Source organism: Contarinia nasturtii, unplaced genomic scaffold, assembly GCF_009176525.2.
Source record: "Contarinia nasturtii isolate CC-2019 unplaced genomic scaffold, AAFC_CNas_1.1 Cnas_scaffold_1240, whole genome shotgun sequence".
NCBI classification, from domain to species: Eukaryota; Metazoa; Arthropoda; class Insecta; order Diptera; family Cecidomyiidae; genus Contarinia; species Contarinia nasturtii.
Window position 1 is genome coordinate 971,220 of NW_022198581.1, and position 17,764 is coordinate 988,983.

The window sequence follows — 17,764 nt, forward strand, 5'->3', positions numbered from 1 at the left end:
AGTGTAAACGATTTTATTTAAAATGTGCATGTCGATTAAACCGCAAATATATCAATTGATTTCGCATTTGTTGTCGTTATTGGTGATGGAAATGAAAAAAGGCACTTCGCACTCAAGCACATCATATTTAAATGGTTATTAAATTGCAAAATAACACGTCTGTATGTGCGTTATTGCGTAAAATGTTTTTCAATCACTCTCTCTCTCTCTCTCTGTCTCTCTCATTCTAGCGGCAACCGTCACTTTGCTGAATATGGTGGGCACGTTGCACGCGTTGCATATTTGTTTTCATATAAAAAAAATTTACGTGCGACATTTCATTTTTTTTTTTCAAATTTTTGCCGGTAAAATGAATGAGAAAAAAGAGGGGTGTGTATATCAAGCATAAAAAAGACACTCACACAAATACCAAAATGTACATGCTTGAAGCAAGATGACATTTTTATCAATAAAATAGAGAGAAAATGACATGAAATATGTTCCTTTCGTAGTATGAAGTGGGCAAAACAACCACGGAAAATCGCTTGACATTTTATAGAGTTGATACGTCTACGTATGAGGGAGAGAGATAGAGAATATATGGGAGTTTAGATTATAAAAGAAGTCGCGAATGATGTTCGAATGGAGAGCGATGGATCGATGAAATGGCAATGATATGTGGAGATGCGGGAAATGGAGAAAATATTCGTTTGTAGAAATTAAAATGCATATGGTATGGATGAGTCAAAGCAACATCAACGGATATACATGTATTTCATAAACGCTTGAACACGACTGTTAAGTGCATAAAATGCTACACGATCACCGAAATGACATATCGAAATGCGGTTGCATACAATCGGATCAAGAGCCAAAATACAAATAGAGCGAACACAAAAAAAATGGTATATGCGACAAGGCAAAAAGAGAATAAGTATCAAACAACAGCTTTGTCGACAACTGGATGCGATGAGAGTGAGTGAGCGAGAGAGAGAGAGAGAGAGAGAAAGAGAAAATTGTCGTAGTGATGCGACCAAGGCATGAACAAAAAAAATAAAAGTAAAACAAACGAGAGCGAGTGAATGTAACATTGTAATGAAAAATGGTATATATATACACTATTTTCTATGCCAAGTTGATGAAAACCAATGCTTTTATTTTTCTCGCCATTAAGTTAAAGGCTCAAAATGCGAATTATTCTTTCCTCGGGCTGTCTCACACTTGCATTTGATATGGCACTCGTCGATTTCGCTTCCTATTGAATGGGAATTGAACACAATCAAAGCATTCAAGAGTCAGCTTTTTTTTCCGTATGTTGGCTTACTGAGAATGTTCCAATCGCAGCTTTAGACATTCTGAATGCATGACGTTGATGATGCAAGTGTGCAAAAGCAACAAAAGAGAGTGTTTTGTCTATAACTTCTACGTTTTTGTGTTGTTGTTGTGGTTGTTTTTTTTTTTTCATTTCAAGTGCGATTCTTCTAAGCATGCATATTCCTTTTGAAAATGATCGATCAATAAAATTAAACCCGCAAAGTGAATCTTTTTCTGTTTCATTGAAATGGATAATCCATTTTTTTTTTCGTCGTCTGCGATGTAGATTTTGGAAAATCCACCGTCAAACGAACGGAGAAGAAAAAAAAATTACAAACCAAAAAAAAATGCGAACAACCATCAAATACTTGAATTTAATAAAGCCGTCAAATATATCGACCAAAGCGGTTCACACGGTTAGACAATTTAACCGAGAAAAAAGTGCCAATCAACTGGATTTTAATTACTCAAAGTGGAGTTGGTAAATTGTTGAACGTGAGTAAATTTACATCGATAATTTATCAAATGATTTATATACTGTAGAGATAAAAAATGATTTTAAAAAAAATGTTGGAAAAATATACGCACAAAAGTCAAACCAAATATACAGAAATTATATTGTGAAAAAAGTGTCAGAGTTCACACGCATATAATTTGTATTGCATACAATATATGTATGTCTGAATCACTGCATTTACTATTGCTCCTCTCAATGCATTCGCCAATCGGATGCATTCAGTCATTTATTTATTGTTGTTGCTATTGTTGGGTGCTGTATTGCATGGCACCGTAATTGCTAGTGTTGATTATGTGCATAGGCAGTTGTACGCATTAAATTTCGTATTTTTATCACCTTTGCACCAGTTGGCACATACTTTGCACTTGATGAATGTGTATACATTTATATATTATTATGTTTTCGTTATATCTCCATTTATTTTGCTGTAACTCATGTGTAACGCACGGACAGTTTGTTATTGTAAGTTGGGTTTGATGTTGTGGGTTTTGTGGCATTCGGTGGCTTTTTTTTTATCTGTGTCACGAATCTGATGTGAATTTTTCAATTATCTACCGGCAAACACAAAATTGAAATAATAATAACATACGCAGCGTAAATGACCGCACATATTTTCACTATTTATACTTGTTGCAGCAATCAAAAGTGCATCAAACGCATTCAATCGACAAGCCCACTCTCGTTACCTGTCATTCGCTTTTCCACCACCACAGCAACAACTAATGCGTTTATGTTGCGGAAAATCACCACCAATTTACGCCATTTATCCAGCCAATGATCATGTAATCTATTTTAAATGTATCATAAATGCATTAAACATTTCTCAAGAAATCTAGCGAAGCTGAACGAAATTAAAAAAACAAACACACACACACATCATAAACATCCAATAATACGTTGTACCTACTTAGTTGGTATGATTTTCTTGATGAAATTGTTACACCATTTTATTTGCGATCTGTGATTTTATAATTCAAATGTCCACTTCATATTCATCCATTATCCATATTTTCACGGTCAGAAATGCGTGTTTTCCACTCAAAATAGATATTTTGCGGCAAATTTGTGTGCTGTATGTTTAAAATTGTAAATGGACTGTTGAGCCCATTAGTCGAACAATAAAATGTGCAATTACACATTTGCTACCACCATGCCGATTTTTGGCTAGTTTTTTTGCATCCGTATTGCATTGCCGTCGTCGCCGTTATGCTGTGTTTCTGTTATTGTTTTTGTTGTTCGCGGTAGGTACTCAGTGCCACACTGTTTATTTTTCACAACATATCGCACAACTGGATACAACGATACCACGATCATATATATATACTCGGTCATTTATATTGATGTGCAAACATGCTAAAACGCCAATTGGCTCCATCAACAATTTCATATTTGTTCATCATGCATTTGATTGCAAACAAAATCACAAAATTTCCCCGGCGCATTCAATGCGCGAAGCAATTTAAATGGTGTGCTCTTTTTACTTTTTCCATAATATGTAGTTTCAGCGATTTTCGTTGATTTCAATTTATTTCGGTGATACCGAATATGCAGATATTGAGAATGTTTTCATTTTCACACACATATATTTATTGAAAATACATTCGCATGGTATCTTTTTTTTTCTACATACTTTTCCGGTTCAGTTCAAAGTTGTGTGTATATTTCATGGCCATCAATCAGATGATTTACTGAACAAGTGTATTATTCAATTGCTGTACATAAAAAAAGGCACACAAATTGAAATTTTAATTTCCATCCAATCAACAGTAATGTTCAAAATGAAGGGCATATTCTTAATGAAGGTATTAATTTTTAAAATAATCAAATTTAACACTTATTCAATCGATATCCATACGTTAATTAGAGTCACATATATGTTTTTTTTTTGTTGTCATTGGCAGATATCGCAACATTAATGATTGAACAGTTTTAAATAAATCAAATTATATCTAATAGTAATTCGTTCGTGAAAATTAATTACAATTTATGCAAAAGAATAATTAATTGATGCAATTTTTTTGCTTCAAGAAAAATTTCAACAACTTTTTTCATCTCATGACAAGACCCATAAAACAGTCGATGGTGAGTAGCCCAAACGATTATATGAATAAAATAAATATTTGGCGTGGTTATGAATGTCATTCGAAAAGAAAATCGAAAAACGTTCAAATGAAATAAATTGTTTATTGCTCAATACTAAAAATGGTGACGGTACGTATCCGAGCTCATTTCAAGATCTTTGCCGAACTTAATGTTAAAAATAATGGATGCTGGCGACAAAACTTAATGAAATTATAGCAAAAATCAATTTCGTGGCATTCAAATCGGTATAAGCAATCAATGGTGAGACAATAACTTTTTTTTGTCCAAACATACAAGAAGAAAACCGATTTCAATTGCATCATGTACTACTATGCAAAACATATTGAGTTTGGCCAAATGGTGTAGTACATGATAAGATCTTCAAGAAAACAGATAAAAAGGTCAAATTTTTGAAATTTGATGAAGAAACCGAAATCATCGCATGTGTTTATTGAAAATGAATGCAACAAATTATAAACACGGTGGCATATCGTTTTCAATATACACGTACAGGTTACGTTCACCAAAACCAGAAAATGAAACACAAATCGAAACTTTGAATGAATTCGAAAAATAAAACTGAAAAATAAAATTTTTAATTCGAAAAAAATCGACCATAAATTAGCTAAATATGAATTTACATAATTGTTATTTCTTCCTTTTTTGTATTGACATAGAGAAGTGGTCGCAGTAGATCTGAATTTATTTCAACATCTTTCTTTGAATATATTGTCTTAATTTTATTTTGCGATGAGTGTGCGCCTCTCATCTTATCTTTCATTCTCTCTCTCTCTCTCACGCAATATTATCAAAACAAAATAATACCAATTCACTGTAAACCAATCGCATTTTATTTGAGGTACTTCAATTAACATCTTGGTCCTTATGTTTTTTTTTTTTCGTTTGATGTGTTTGCTTTACACTGCTTACGGTATATGGTCGCATAAAATAATTAAGTCGCCTTATTTCGATCTGTTTTGAATTTCATTTTCTTCGTGCTTCTCATCTCAGTTTTTGTTCATCGTGCGCATCCGTTTCATTTCATTTAATTTTGTTTTGTTTGTGCGTATATTTTTACAAAAGCGTCGCATATCATCAATTGATATTCAGTCGAAATAACAGACGACAAAACGATAAAAATGCTGTTTATTAAATTACATCTTTCTCACTTTTTTACTGTTTTTGGACATTCGTCGGGCTGCAACAACTTGAAATCGCAAAATATATTGATATTGTTCGACCGCTTAAGGGAACCAATTGTGCATGTAATTAAATATAAGAAATGCAGAAAAAATGACGAAAAAAACAATTCTCTTCTTTATTTCATGAAGAAAAAACGTGTGTCACAAAAGAGAATATGGCAATACGTATACATTTTACATATGCAATATTATTATTGCTATTCCGCTTAGTAAATATATTGTCGTACGGCCATAAAATATGAAAAAAGTGTAATTAATAAAATAATCTCCATGCAAATATTACCGCCCGTTTCATTTTTTTTTCTCCATTAATATTTTCTACGTTGCAAACGGTATGACGTTCATCCACAAAATATATTTACTAAATTATTCATTAAAATATTCAATAAATAAGTGAACACCATAAAGAATGAATGTGCCCACTACAAATATGAGGGAAAGAAATATGCCAATTAAATATGAGTTTCATTTTTGTGACGATTTTTTTTTTTTTTTTGGAAATCGAACCGTGTAGCAATGACTATTTCGTCTGATTATCAGTGTGAATATTTCGGTTATTTTCTTGTCGAATCAAGTTTAAAGTTTCTGTTTGGTTGAAAACTACATTTTCGAATGAATGGAAACGTATTACAAATCATACGATCGATAATTTAAAAGTGCATCAATTGGTATATAAATTTTCTCAATTTGGATAATCGAACAAAAATGAGTAAATTTAAATTTAAAAATGAAATCCAAAGAAAATATAACTATAAAATGTGCTATTTCTATAAGTCAGAGAATATTTAGAGAGAAAAAAGTGGACGGAGAGCAAATTAGCGTGCTTTAATGACCATGTCCAATGAATGAATAATTGAATAAGCTTCTGATATGTCGGATTATATAGATTAATCTACTATATATTATTGTGTTCTCAAACGCACAATCAGTTAACAACTGATCGGTGAAATGGTTGGACAGTAGCTAACGGGAAAAAAGTTCTTGAAGATATTTTACATTTTTTCACCGATTTTTTTTTAACTAAACAGTGTGTCGAATAAAAAAATCGGTGGTATAAATTAAATTGTCACAATTATATCTTAATTATTGTCTGTTTCATCGATTTAATCGATGATTAATCAGAATTTACTGGTCAACTTCCTATTTATATTCCATATGTTTAAACAATGAATATGAAATAAACGCAAAAGGTATGGCTTTGGATACCCAATGAACAAATGATATTCATTCACACAGAGATTAAAATGATGCGGGTTGTTTAATACCTGACTTCATTCGGTTGATTTGAATTAGTTATGTTGAAAAATATCTAAAAGTTCGATATTAATTAAAATAGCATTTAAACAGTTGCTTAAACGATAAACATCCTTCTTTTGTAATTAATGTTTATTTTTCTCATGGCATTAGTTGTGGCCCGTTCTCAACGCTGTTCCTCTTTTTGCTCTGTTCATTCATGTGTAATCAAAATTGGAAACAACAGAAAATACAAATGAGAGAGAGAGATAGAGAGAGAAACAAAAAGACCGACATGACTTTGAATAATAAATTTGTTTTAATCGTTGCTTGTGAAATCGCATCTTAAGTGAGCCAATGCTCAAGCAAAATATGCAAGAGGCAAAGGCCGATTGAGAATCGATCCTATTTTTTTTTTGCTGAGCATAAAAAATATATAGTTTAATTAATGAAATAATTTATAAAAACTCATTTGTATCACATTCAAAAATCCCGATTGAAGGTAGCATTTGTTATTTCGCATGTTCACACGTTTTATAATTAGTTTTAAATAGTAGCACCGATTTCTCCTAGTTCATTTATATTTTTTTTTTCTTTTTTCCTTTTGATGTTTTCAGATTCGAATAGATCAAGGTTGAGAAAGGGTTTTGCTGAAGAAAAACAGCGCAATCGTATGATCATGTCAGTGACCGCAAATAATAGTGACAAAACAACACCAATGAAATTTGATGGGAATATCGCATCGCAAGCGTTCTGCTTGCGATGGAATAACTTTCAGTCAAATATGTTGAATGTATTCGAACGACTGTTTCTCGATGAGAGATTTGTCGATGTAACACTTGCCTGCGATGGCCAATTAATAAAAGCACATAAAATGGTACTATCCGCAAGCAGTTCATATTTTCATGAAATTTTTACAACAACACCGTGTCCACATCCAGTTATCATTTTAAAAGATATTCCATTGAAAGATTTGCGAAAAATACTCGAATTCATGTACAAAGGTGAAATAAATGTTTGCAAACAGGAGATATCATCATTGTTGGCCATTGCTGAAACACTACATGTACGTGGATTAGCACAAATTGATACAAATAATGATGAGCCACAATCATTTCCATCGAATGTTAATATTTCAAATGGAAATCAAGTGACAACCACATTGAATCAATTATTAAAACGTACAAATGCACGTCAATCATCAATTGATTCACTTGTTTTGATTGAAGATGATGTTGCGCAACAACCGACCAAGCAAATAAAACTAACCAATGACACAAATACAAAATTCGTAATGGCACCACAACAATCACAGCCACAGTTACAGGACAATTCAATAGAAAATGCAACATATAGTTCAACAAACGATACGGAGCATGATGCTTTTGAAAATACCACCGAATATGACGACGCCGTTGAATCCATACAAATTAAAGAAGAAGGAGACGATGAAGGAGAAGACATCATTAGTAATTATATAACTGACACCCGGGTGAGAATGAACACTTTTTTTTTGTCAACTTGTCTTTTTATTTCTTGTCCGCTTTTTACAACGGCACGGCATTCTTTTCACATATATCACAGCAATTCAAGTTATAAGTAATAGTGCTTATTTTATTTTTATTCTAACACGACATTTGCAATAGATTTTGATTTTTAGTGAATAATAATTTTTCATTTTGATTCTGTTCAATAAACATAACAAAAAATGAAAGAATCCCTTCAAAATTGCTTAATAGTCCCCTTCACTCATTTTTTTTTAAGAGGGCGGGTATATTTGGGACCCTCAGAACCGAGTTCAACAGTTGAATAAACACCTATGCTTCCATTCAGTTTAATTTTCGACGGAAGCACTTTTTTTTTGTTTGTTTGAGAAAAATATCTATATATTAATTTGATTCAATCTCATTCGAATCGGTTTAATGAATAAAATAAATAATTATTTCATCGATTTAATCAACAGTTGTAGTTTAGTGGCAGTCGCCAACCGCTGTCACAAGCAAATGTGTAATTCTATGGAAAATATGTTCGGCGCTCGTACGCCATGAATTCTCCTGCGTCTGTTTCTATATTGTATTCACTCAAACCAATTACATCTCATTTTCCGGTAATTAATTATGCGACAGTGCAGATTTTCCGATTTGAAAATGTGCACGAAACGAAAAAGCAAAAACGAAAGTATCAACTGCGAAAATAAATTTCGATTTAATCAAAAATTACTGTGGGACCATTCCATTGAAGTGCATAACAAAACAAACAAACTTATTACAACAAATATTAATGTAGCTAGGCTATCTACAAGCGGTTTCAATTCGTCCTTCATTCATGTTTGCATTTCAAATTCAAAAAGCTTGAATTATATTTTCCATTCGACGCCAATGTCAGATGAACGCGTTATTTTAATACTTTTGCAAAAATAACAACAACAAAATAGCAGCTTTGTGCACGTTCTACTGTTCAGTTACACAGTCGAAAGCCGGTGCGCACTACCTATTGTTGTGCGATGCATTGCGACAAATTGTCGTGCAAAACATTGAAGTTCCAGCCAAAAGTTAATTATAATCACTCACAGATTAATATATAAAATAATTAACTGAAAATTGTGATAAAATTATAATTATCGTCTCATTAATGAATGACACCGAAGTGACTTTTGATTGAACGAATATATGGCCGAAAATGTGAATGGCTGTTGCTATGTGCCAGTCTTTTTCTGTTGTTATCTCTCTCTTTCTGTGTGTGTATGAATCGTCAAAATCAGCCATTCAACCGTGTCAATTGATGAAACGCACAAATTGGATAAATATATTGATGGTAACTATCGTATGATGTAGCTGTCGCTTTTGCCGCCTATCTGCCGGCTATATTCCATTCCGTTAATGAATGTCGTTTTCACATTTTATTTAACTGATTATTAGCAAATAACGGAATGTATTGAATATATATATTTTTCGGCTTTGCACTAGAAAATTTTCGAATTTTGTAGACGTGAAAAAAGGACACATTCATTTTATACATTTCCTTCAAATCACCGCTGAATGCCATCATTTGAAATGTCCTATGATGTATTTATGTCGCATTTATTTGTGCATAACAAATTCATAATAATTTATAATCGATCGGCTCAACGGATACAAATCTAATCTAATCACAAATTTAACAACGTCCTCGTCTATCATATTTCTTTCACTGCGGCTGCAACCAGCTACCGAACCCATATATGATGCGTTCAAAAAACACATTCATATTAGCATATGCATAAATGTTAATACATTCTACGTATGTAAATGAAATTTGATTTCATCCCGCATCCCATCAACTCTCACACCGAAATCTCTCCGATTCGATGTGCGGAATTTTTTTTACTAAATATCCGCTGCTGTTAATAATTGAATGGATTTGATTTTTCTCTCTCATTTTATCTTTCTCGTTCGTCGTCGCCTTCCATTAATCTACCTCTCATTCTCAAAATTTCTATAAGATAAACGAATTTCAATTAAAATAAAACATTAATTCTATGCTTATACGTGATTCGTCGCTTAAAAAAAAATATAATAGAAAAAACCACGTGCAATGCATCTACTTCGTTACACAATAAATAACTTTACGCTTTAGTATGAATTGCATAGTATGATATCAGTGCAGCCATGATTTGATTGTCACTGATGCAATTTAAACAAATTTAGTGATGTTAATATTGATATATGAATTTATGGTGTTGGCACTGTACTGCACAATTTCATCTCACTTTTTTTTCTCATGCGATTGCAATATCAAAAATTAACAGAAAAATTGGTGCGAAAATGAAATTATTTGTGTTGAAGCACGATTGATGTATGTCCGCGAGTATCAGAATACACGGTGCGCAAGTAATTAAGTTAATAAATATTGTTTGCATAATAACTTTGGCACAGCATGCCATTCGAATATCACGTTGACCGCATTTTTCTTGTCTGCTGTTGCATATAGCACAGCATATACATAATACACATCAATTTCCACGTGGAAAAACATTTTCTAATTTTTTTCATTCTATAAATAACGACCGGAATGCGTCAAAAGAGAGAGATAGAGAGAGAGAAGGAAAGAAAGAGGAAGAGAATATGACAAATGTGGCGTTCGATTGTCAATTTTTTTTTTTTTTGAAATGAAATCAAACGACATTTTTCTAATAAAAATTTAAATGCGATGCCAAACACAAAAAAACAGTCCAAATCGGAATTTAGTAAAATTAATTGAGAATGAAATATTTACTAAACTGGAAATGCAAACCCAATAAAAACAATTGCGATGTCCCCTTCGAAAATTCGGAGCTACTGTTAAATACATTAAAATTAAATTTGTAATGCGCTTTGAATTTAGAAAGTGAGATAGGTTTTTTTTAAATATAAAATGATACAAAATGTTAGTCGTGTCAAATGAATAAAAGAATTAAAATAAACCAAATTATACGAGTGACCGAACTCAATATCAACCTGAAAATTCATTTAGTGTGGCGAAAATAAATGATTCTGTATTTATTGCTGTTCGTTTTCGATCGAATCGGTAGACATCATTGTGTCGTCACATAACCGTTGAACCATTGCCATTCTCTTTTCAATGATGGCAAAAAAAAATCATAATAACGGATATGAAAAAAGCGACTACATTTACCCGCTTTTTCAACTTCGTCTTTTTTTTCTTTTGGTTTTATTTTTTTTTTTTTTTTTTTTTTTCAAGTGACAATTATGAATGCTATGGCAGAGTATTTCATTTGTAGCGTTTTAATCAAGGGGTGTATTTCTATTGGTGAAGTTGCGAATCACGGATTCGTTTTCCACTCGTTTAACCAATTTTTATTTAACATTTTAACTGTCGTATTGCCGTTCATTATGTTACCTCCAATTTTAATTTACTACTTTAGATTTAATCGTGCTCAATTAATAGTGTTTTTTCTTTAAGCGATGTTATGTTATGTATATACAGTACATATCTTAGTGCAATTTAATTTAGATTTAGATAATCTTAGGCGAATATTCTATGAATCCATTCACTGAAACCCGAGATTTCAAAGTGTAAAATTAATTTTTTTCACCAAAACAAATATATTTGCCTTGGACGATGTTTATTCCGGGCTTTGCCTAGGGAAAATACGGGTAATCTGGCATCCTTATTGAATGTATATTTATTGTCATTTTTTGTATCAACATTATAGGAGTAGGTGAAGTGACTTTTTCACCAACTTCTGTTCTAATTTTAAAAAGAATGCAAACTTTGACCGGATCCCCTAGTTAAAATAATGCCAGAACTTTTGATTATCACTTTTGACAGATTTTTGTTACCGCTGCATAAATCGTCGAGCAAATAATGGGAAATGTAATGTGGCTTTAATTTTTTATGTTTTATATCGTAAGCGTGCTGTATATTTTATTGGTGTTCATCGTAGAAAATGATATTTTTTTTAGTTCATTTTTTAAATGATGGCCATTTCTTAGTTGAAAAAAAAAAACGTGAATGAAGAAATGCTCCACCTCGAATTCGAATACTTTTCTTAATAATCAGTTTCCGCTAGACACTTGCAACACTTATTTGTGTATTTATTTTTTTATAGGAATTTGAATGTGAAAAAAACCGAAGCGATAAGTTTTCATCGCATAAAAAAATCGTCATATTTCAAATCGTTGAGTGGAAATCGGGTTTGCAAATGAATTTTTCGAGATAAAAAAAAAAATAAACCGAAACGAAAGACCCGACAAAATGAAGTATAGCCGCGATGAACAACATGCCATTTGGCTTGAAAAGGCTAAAAATTGACAAATTGACGATAGTTGAGAGTCCAGAGCAAAACAGATATCGAATAAAAAGGAAATAAAATAAGAAATAAAAAAGGGCAGTCTATGCACAGATGTAGACACTATATAATACACATACATACAATTAATTACATTTTCACATTGCGCACACTGTATTTGGTCGATCTGTCAGTGTATGTCTTCGATGGTTGTTCCCAACACATGCCATCCAGAAAAAGAATGAATATTGAAAAAAAAATATGTGCCACAAACCAACCGCATTTTTTTTAATTCTTTCTCGCATCACCAACACTGAGCTTCTATCACGAGTATCGTCGTGTCTATCGTGATTACAAAATGCTACATATTTTATGAAATAATCAATTTTTCTCTATACTTTTTGTATTTCTTTCGAATTTCAAATACAGAGAAAAAAGAAACAAGGAGAGCGAAGCGAAAAATGACAACAGCGAAGGGAGATAAATGAAATGTAAAAGAAATGTGTGCATGAAATGTGTCTCCGCACCACCCAATGAACAAATGAAGCCTTGCCACGACACACAAAAACGTGTCGAATGGTCGGTTGATTTCGATGATCGTTGTAATATGGTATGGTGATTACAATTGCAACCGAAGTTATTGGCACGATAGCTTTCCATCGAATCATGATTTCACTGCATGGCACACCTTCCCCCATCATCAACGGAATATGCAATACGTTCAATGTAATTATCCAAGTAAATTTTATAAAAATCTACCATCGACGATGCTAAAGGAATTACATGGAAAACAGCGAGAAGAATTGATGGTGATGACGACAGCAGTAAAATGCTTTGGTACATACAATAAAAAAAAGTGTGCTCAACATTTTTTTATTTATATAATATTCAATTCGTTTTGGCCATTTCATATATAATATACGATTTGGTGTCGAAATAAATTCGAGAAAAAAATTCCAAACTAATTGCCAACCATAGCGAATAATATCTCGTTCATAATTGATGAAGAATGCAATAGATCTGTATGTTTTCATGCTACGAGTTCAATGCAATGTTTCAATTCACTAAAATTCGAAAAAATATGAACTATTCTCAATGAAATTCGATAAGACAAAATGACATTAAAGATTTCACTCTCTCGGTTTAAGAGAAGGATGCAATGCTATTTGAAATTAAGTAATTTCATTCACTTCCATCGCGTATGTATGTGAGCATATGTTTTATCAATCCATGCCAATTGCAAACCGGAACACATACAATTATCAATTCAATCTTTGAACTTAATAGTTCATCAGATTGAATTGAAACAACTGTAAAACATTTGTCTCCATTTTTTTCACACGATCCATTTTATTCTCTGAAATGTGTAAATGTGTAAAATGTTTCCTTTTTATAATTTATTCTTTCGATTATAATTATCGTTGTTTATTAATAAATGCAGTTTTGATAAATGCACTCATAAAATATCGAATCAACGAAAACAGAGAAAAAAACGGAATATTCACTTAAAAAGACATGCATTGAAATGGTGTTTGCGTGATTGCATGCAAAATAAAAGTGTTAAATGAAATCATATAAATATCAAATTTAAACAATTGACGAAAATTTTAACGGCTTTGTTGAGCAGAAACAATTTAAAGTGAACAAAAAGAGCGGAAACAATGAGAGAGAGAGAGAAAAAAAAACATATGAAATATTAAAATCGCCGATGGAGAGCCCAACACAACAACAGGAAAATCCAAACAAAGTATTATAGCGGTAGGAAAAGAGGAGGACATCCAAAATAAAACAAAAACCACACGAACATAATCACACTGACACGACACGATCCATTCAGGCTTTGTTACAACAATTTGCTAGAACTTGTTCGAATGAAGTTATTATTATGTTGTTGTTTTCCTCTCGCACTCTCTCTCTCTCTCTCTCTCTCTCTCTCTCTCTCTCTCTCTCTGTATGGCAGTCGAAACATATCGAAAGATAACACATGCGATAAAATAAGTTAAGTGTTAAAATGCTTAACAACATAAACGAACACAATAATGTATTATGTTATAACATTTAAATTGAGGAAAATCTAGTCAGGCAACTGGACGACGAGAGCAAAAGAAAAAAAAAATTACTTGACAAGCATTTAAATATTTACCCCAGGTGGCACATATATGCCAGCAAGCATGCGTGTAGAAAATTAATTAAAATTTGCGTGAAATGTGATGATTTTTTATTTATTAAATTTCATTTTTTCTACTGCATGCACTCCATATTGTTATGTCTTTTTCATGTTCCAACTTACTATTATATACATTTCATATTTAATTAAACTCCAATAGTTTTAACGAAAATTCCAATTACAGTTAAATTTCGAATTTTTCTAGAACATTTGATTGACCGATTTGGTTACCGATCATACAACAACTTCAATTTCAACAACATTCACGAATGAATGATTCACCACTAAAAAAAATGACGAACTGTTCTTTTCAGGAGTAGAAATGGTGAGGCAAAAAAATTAAAAGGAGAAAAGCACTGAGGAAATTCTTTCGAAAAGTAATTTCTGCATAAAAGAAAGTAAGTTACTTTAAGTAACTTTTGAACATTTTCCTCCTTCCCATCTTCCTCCTTACATCGTCCTCTTCTCAGAGGAACCATCCGTGGGTACAATTACTGTGAATAAATCTGGGTTAAATGTGATAAACATAGAAATTCTTTAAATAAAAATTTAATTTAAATAAATACTATTGGATTTTCAATTATTTACATTAAATTTTAAAAAGAACTTGGTCAATCGGTTGGAACTTGGTCAAGAACTTGGTTTGAGTAAAATGTTCAATTTGGCAGGTCATACATAAATTCAAGCGTAGAATAATTTAGAATATATGAACAATTTTGAAGTAAAATCAAGAGATTACCGTCTTTTGCTTCTAACTTGTTGGATACTTGGGTCGCTTAGAATTTTCCAGTTAGAAGTATAATGATGAAGAAACAAAAAAATACAACTACAAGACAATTCGAAAGTGTAACATGAATATGTAAAATGTCCAAAGTGCAGAGCACCAAAACCAATTCACTCATCATTAACCTATTGTAGAGCATTACAGAAAACAGAGAAAATGAATAACAACAATATGGAAATAAAATAATGTAGTCACGCAATAATGTAAGACAAAAAGCTAAATTAAAAGATTAAAAAGAACAAAACGTCGACGAAAAAGGCATTGAGAGTGACAAAAAGAGTGAGTTGTGCACGTGAAATGGTGTGTGTGATCGAATAAATGGGAAGCGCGTGCAAAAGATTACATTGTGTGAAAATTAACATTTTTTTTTCTTTTTTTTCCATCTCGCCCATAAATAATGAAACATTTTTCATGCACAACATTTATCGCACTGTGCATGTGCTCTATCGGCTGTAGTGCATTACACTAGCGCGTGTATTGTTTTACATAAACGCTCTTCTTTTTTCTCTTTCTCTCTCTCTCTAGGTCACTCGCTTTCTGTACATGGCTTCTTTTCGATGTGCCACTGGATATTTGTGAACTTCTTCAAAGTTCTTTTTTTGTTGTTGTTGTATAGTAGTTGTTATTATTGAACATGGCAAGGTGTTACTCTTGCTACTGAACAGTGGCTTCTATGAAATAACTAATTATTATCCTTTTGTTGGATAAAAGTGGTTTTCGTGGCACGTTCATAATGTTCGATGTACAATTTTTTTTCTTTCTCATTCTTCACATTAGATAAATGCAAACAAAACTAACACATAAAATCTTGAGACAACGTCGCATGTGGTGCGCAAAATTTCACTGTAAACTAAATGCGATCGCATTTTAATATATGCGCGATAAGCAGAGAAAACAGTAGCATCATAATGAATCTGTAAATCAAAATTCGACATTCTCGTGCGTGTTTTTCAATTAACGATCTGAATAGTAACTAGTATGGAACACAGAATGATATTTTCGAAGAAAAAAATAAAGTTCAGCACATTTTATCATTTCAAGCTATGTGCAAACGACATAATCGTATATCGTTTCTTTAGCGAGTATTTTCATATAGTTGTTTTTGTTTTGCTCGAAACATGATTGTCAATGTAAATTGCAAATGTCATTTATTGAATTTAAATAATATTCATTCAGCTATTTCAACAGAAGTATGAAAAAGCACTTTTTGAAGTATAAAAAAAGCCATGAACCGTTTATCCGACTAAAAAAACTTCAATCGAACCTACTTGAAGTTTTGATTTTGCATAAAAAGAGACTAAATTAATTTTAATTCGTTTGAACAAAAGATAAATTTGACAGTTTGAATGACTGCAATTGGTTTTTTTATATAGAAACATTCATTCATTCGAATGAGATGTCTTCGTCCTTCTCTTTGACTTTTCAAACGTAATGTGCTTGTTTGTCAGCTGCTGTCTGATGTTTAAAAAATTATACGGAAATACGAAGCCGTCGAGTGAATTAATTATCTAACTAAATGGTTTTTATGCAGTCAGAGAGTAGATTAATTGAAAGTCAAAACGACAAACCTCAATTACAATTGCCGATCATAATTTGCATCGTCATAACAATTGCGATGTACACACAAATCTGTCTTTTCCTTTTTGTGAGCAGAAAAAAAACAACAACAAAATCTCGAGTTTTGGAAGCACTTTTTTATTTATATATAATTGTTCAAATTGGATTTTATCGTTTGCAATGGTGCCGAAAATGATACGTTTTCCCTTTCAAAGTTCCGTCCATTTTTCAATGTGACATAGAAAAAGGTCTATGGCATGGAACGTTCTAAGAATCAGAATTGGATCAACCGAATAAATGAATGATTCAAATGCTAATTTAATGAAGCAATTCTTTTTTTCCGTTTCTGAAACGATTTATTTAAATGCCTTTGGCTCCTAAGGTGGAAAAACCAACGAAATCTCTTGACAGATGCTGTCAAATTCAATAACAGTACCGTGCGTTCGTACCGAATTTGGATGTTTAAAATTTACGTATGCTACAACAGAAAAAAAAATCTCTCTATCCATCTAATTTAAGAAATATTCAAATATAAAAAATATAACTTTGATTTGCTTTTTCCATCTCTCTCTCTTTCTATTTCACTCTCGTTTTAATTAATTCCATTTACTTGATTCCTTGTCGAGTACATAGATCGAAAGCATCCATCGTTCTTTTGCATTTTTAAAGCCGAAAAATAAATTAACGAGCAATGAATAAAACAAAATGACGAAACAAAAAGAAAATCGTTGTGTAAATGAAATAAAGTGTGTGAGAGAGACAGAGGGAGATAAGGGAGTGAGTCATCATAAGCGAAAAAATGGAATTAACCAAAAAAGACTAAGAGATACAAATACAGAAAAATGGTGGCATTTTCCATGAGCAAGTAAGAATAAGGAATAATAACAACGATAACGACTGTACTAACGACAGTGCCAACGACTGCCAAAGTACAATCGAATAAAAAAAAATACAAAATAACAATGGAAATGAATATTCATCATCACATTTCTACAATGACTTGAAAATGCAATAATAAAACAACGACAAGTACAGAAAAAGAAAAAAAAATTTTGAAGAGAAAAAGTTGTTTCTTCTTTTTCTTCATTTTTTTTTATTTAATGTATACAATATTTAAATTCAACGTGGAAAATTCTGAATAAAAATAACAGCCAGAGTG

General features: G+C 32.0%; 1 protein-coding gene across 4 annotated transcripts in view; it reads left to right on the plus strand.

Moving 5' to 3' along the window:
• Positions 1-17,764, plus strand: part of LOC116345085 (zinc finger protein 131-like) — a 44,388-nt gene that overhangs the window by 13,292 nt on the left and 13,332 nt on the right. For 2 of the 4 annotated variants that reach the window (XM_031774131.1, XM_031774135.1), the window contains one exon: positions 6,945-7,819. In XM_031774131.1, coding sequence (XP_031629991.1) covers positions 7,001-7,819 — 819 coding nt within the window. In that variant the 5' untranslated portion in view covers positions 6,945-7,000. Of the gene's footprint in view, positions 1-1,734; positions 1,789-3,787; positions 3,893-6,944; positions 7,820-17,764 lie in introns of those variants that run through there. The other 2 variants (XM_031774134.1, XM_031774132.1) reach the window with 2 other exon arrangements.